This window comes from Priapulus caudatus, unplaced genomic scaffold (genome assembly GCF_000485595.1).
Source record: "Priapulus caudatus unplaced genomic scaffold, Priapulus_caudatus-5.0.1 Scaffold182, whole genome shotgun sequence".
Lineage (NCBI taxonomy): Eukaryota > Metazoa > Priapulida > Priapulimorpha > Priapulimorphida > Priapulidae > Priapulus > Priapulus caudatus.
Window position 1 is genome coordinate 342,619 of NW_014577243.1, and position 2,774 is coordinate 345,392.

The following is a 2,774-nucleotide window of genomic DNA, read 5'->3' on the forward strand; positions in this document are numbered from 1 at the left end:
GGGTGTCTACGACGGAACGATATTAGGTACGATGATGGGCGAATGTACTTGTGTCCGATTTGAGCTCAAGTGGATGAGTTACGGTAGTAAATCGTAGAGTATTATAAGGCTTGCGTAAAATGCGAAAATTTCCTTGTGTTGTTTAATTGATGTCACACTCCTCCCTGGATTATACACTACTGATAGTATAAGTGGTCATTGGTTTTTGTTTCAAAACTGATATTTTTGTATATGAGGTGTTAGGTGGTGTATCGATGAAAGAATATTTGTATTAAGAGGCCCCGTAGCCTCACTTTTTATTGGGAGGGGGCTTCGTTTTTCAATGTTGGCAAGTTTGTGTCGGCCTAGTGGGCAGTTACAGGATTTGTACCAGGGGGTGCTTCGCTATACCATAACCAAAGTTCGCGAGTCACGCAGAAGAAGGAGAGGGGCCTCCCCCAGAAATTTTTTAAGAATCTAGACCCCTCGAGATGCAGTTTTCTGCAGCGAGCAAGGGGGGTTCCGGAACTCCATGACCCCTTGTACCACGCCCTGCTCGGGCGTGAAGCGACCATGCAGGCGAGGGGAGCCAACGCGGACCGAGCGGCGGGGGGGTGGTGGGGGGGGTGTGTTCACTGTATCACCCACCCGCACGTATCGGGAGATTTTGGCGATTATTACACTAAAATGGGACGACCTGAGGTGAAATTTCTTGCAATTTAAAAAAATTTTTTTGCTTGGGGGCGGAGGCTCGGGGAAGGGGGGTTCGTTCGAACCCCCCTGAGCTACGGGCTGTTTAGTATAGTAATGGACGAGCAAATTTTGGGTAATGTGGTTGTCTATTCGCCAGGAATGAGAGACACGGTGTATGTGTGTGTGTGTGTGTGTGTGTGTGTGCTGTGTGTGTGTTGTGTGGGATGTGTGTCATGAGTGTGTGTGTGTATTTAGGATGTAGAGGAGTGCATGCATGGGTGTGTACGTAAGGGTGGATTAAGATTAGGCGGTGAGCGCGTGTTTTAGAAAGATTGTGTCTTTAAGAAATTTTACGCGAGACGCTAACAAGTCGATGGGCTTATAGAGAAGCCATCGTCTTGAGCGAAAAGAGCAAGGTAATGTTACAAGTATGGGTTGCAGATGTCAACAAAAATCGTCGTTGAGGGATTGGAAATGGTAGCGACTGCAGGGTGCATGTGTTGGTCCGCGGACGTGTGGTGCTAGCAGTGTTTGTGTGTGTATGGATTGATGGGAGATGCGAAACGGTCTGAGAGGGGGTTGTCATGTACATGTGGGCAGCAGGTGTGGGTTGTCCGTGGCGCACGCCAACATCCTTTGTTATCTAGAAATGTATAAAGGGAAGGTTCTTGGTGGTGAGAGAGGTCGGATGTGAGTGCGCGAGGCACGCGTCTGCGTGCCTCTGTGCGAGCGTATGTGGTTTGAGAAAAAATATACTATTTGCTGAACACAACTGCTTGGAGTTTGGAGTTTCATTATTCATCGCTACAACAGATCTACATTTAAGCGGGTAACGTCATCTTCGTCGTTACAATTGCTAACATTAAAGGTAGTAATTTGGTGACATAAGAGTACACAATAACAGAAAACACATTTCAATAGAAATGTGATTGTATTGCATATAAGGTAGATCCTGGTTACTAAACTTGAATAGCATCAAACTGCAATGATTTCCAAGTTTACTTTTATAAATTACCTCTTGAACTCAAACGACTCCCAGTAACTTTTACCTGTAGCTGCAGAAATGCCTCTGTAGAAAGTGTAATTCCTCTGACATCAGAAAGACTAAGATCGAGTTCTCTCAGAGAAACAAAACCATTGAAAATATCTGAAATACCAATAATTTTGTTGTAATTCCTTTTACGTTCTGAGCTATTTCCTATATAATCTGCACTGATTTCACATTCAAGTATAAATTTGTCACTCCATAAAATTGTTAGACTGGGAGAATCTTGGCGACAACTTCACTCGATGAAAACACCACTGCTTTGCAAATTAGCTGTATTGATATAGCCGTTTATGTATCTGTGTATGTGTATATGTATATTTAATTGTATATATTCAATTTCTTAGTTGATTCTTCTCCAGTACACAGCGTTTTTTGGCACAAAGTCGCATTTTTTTAGATACCTGCCTGTCCATAGTGCATTTTTTACTGCACCCCCTGCTGTAAGTTCACTGCGAGTGAAAAACGTATTCCATTAATATGATGCCGTTGGCCACAAATACTTCACTATGATATGACTAATACGATCTGATTGGTGTAGAAATTGATTAGTCATTGTGTTAAATTTCAAGGGATTGATTCTCACATTAAGATTCATGGTTTCATTTTTTGTGCAGGGAATATGGAATAAAGTGGCACCATAGTCATCTCCCTCTCTGGACAACACACGAGGTCTATCTAGTAGTGATGTCCCCGATGATCGATTACAATCGAAAGTCAGTCGTTTGCAGCAACCGACTATAAGCGCTCGATTATTAAAATTTGAATGAAAATATTGATGAAATGCATGACTCTTTATTTTATTTGTGTTTTTTTGTTACTTTTCTAACCTACACCAAACATAAGCAAATATAATATTGTTACATATAGCTTTTAGAATATTGTATTATAAAAAATACTGTATTATATGATATATGTATGGTGGCCTAGGACTGCCATAAGGAAAATTTAAAAAAAAATATTTAAAAAAAAAATTAAATAAAATGAAAATGAAATGAAAATGAAAAAAAAAAATGAAAATGAAATGAAAATGAAATGAAAATGAAATGAAAATGAA

At 40.6% G+C, this 2,774-nt stretch overlaps 1 protein-coding gene across 1 annotated transcript in view; it reads right to left on the reverse strand.

Moving 5' to 3' along the window:
* LOC106806843 (leucine-rich repeat-containing protein 32-like) overlaps positions 1-2,140 on the reverse strand; it is a 20,872-nt gene extending 18,732 nt beyond the window's left edge. The window contains exons 1-2 of the mRNA XM_014808969.1: positions 2,122-2,140; positions 1,722-1,819 (exon numbers count right to left, since the gene is read on the reverse strand). Coding sequence (XP_014664455.1) covers positions 1,722-1,819; positions 2,122-2,140 — 117 coding nt within the window. The remainder of the gene's footprint in view (positions 1-1,721; positions 1,820-2,121) is intronic.
* Between the last annotated feature and the right edge of the window lie 634 nt (positions 2,141-2,774).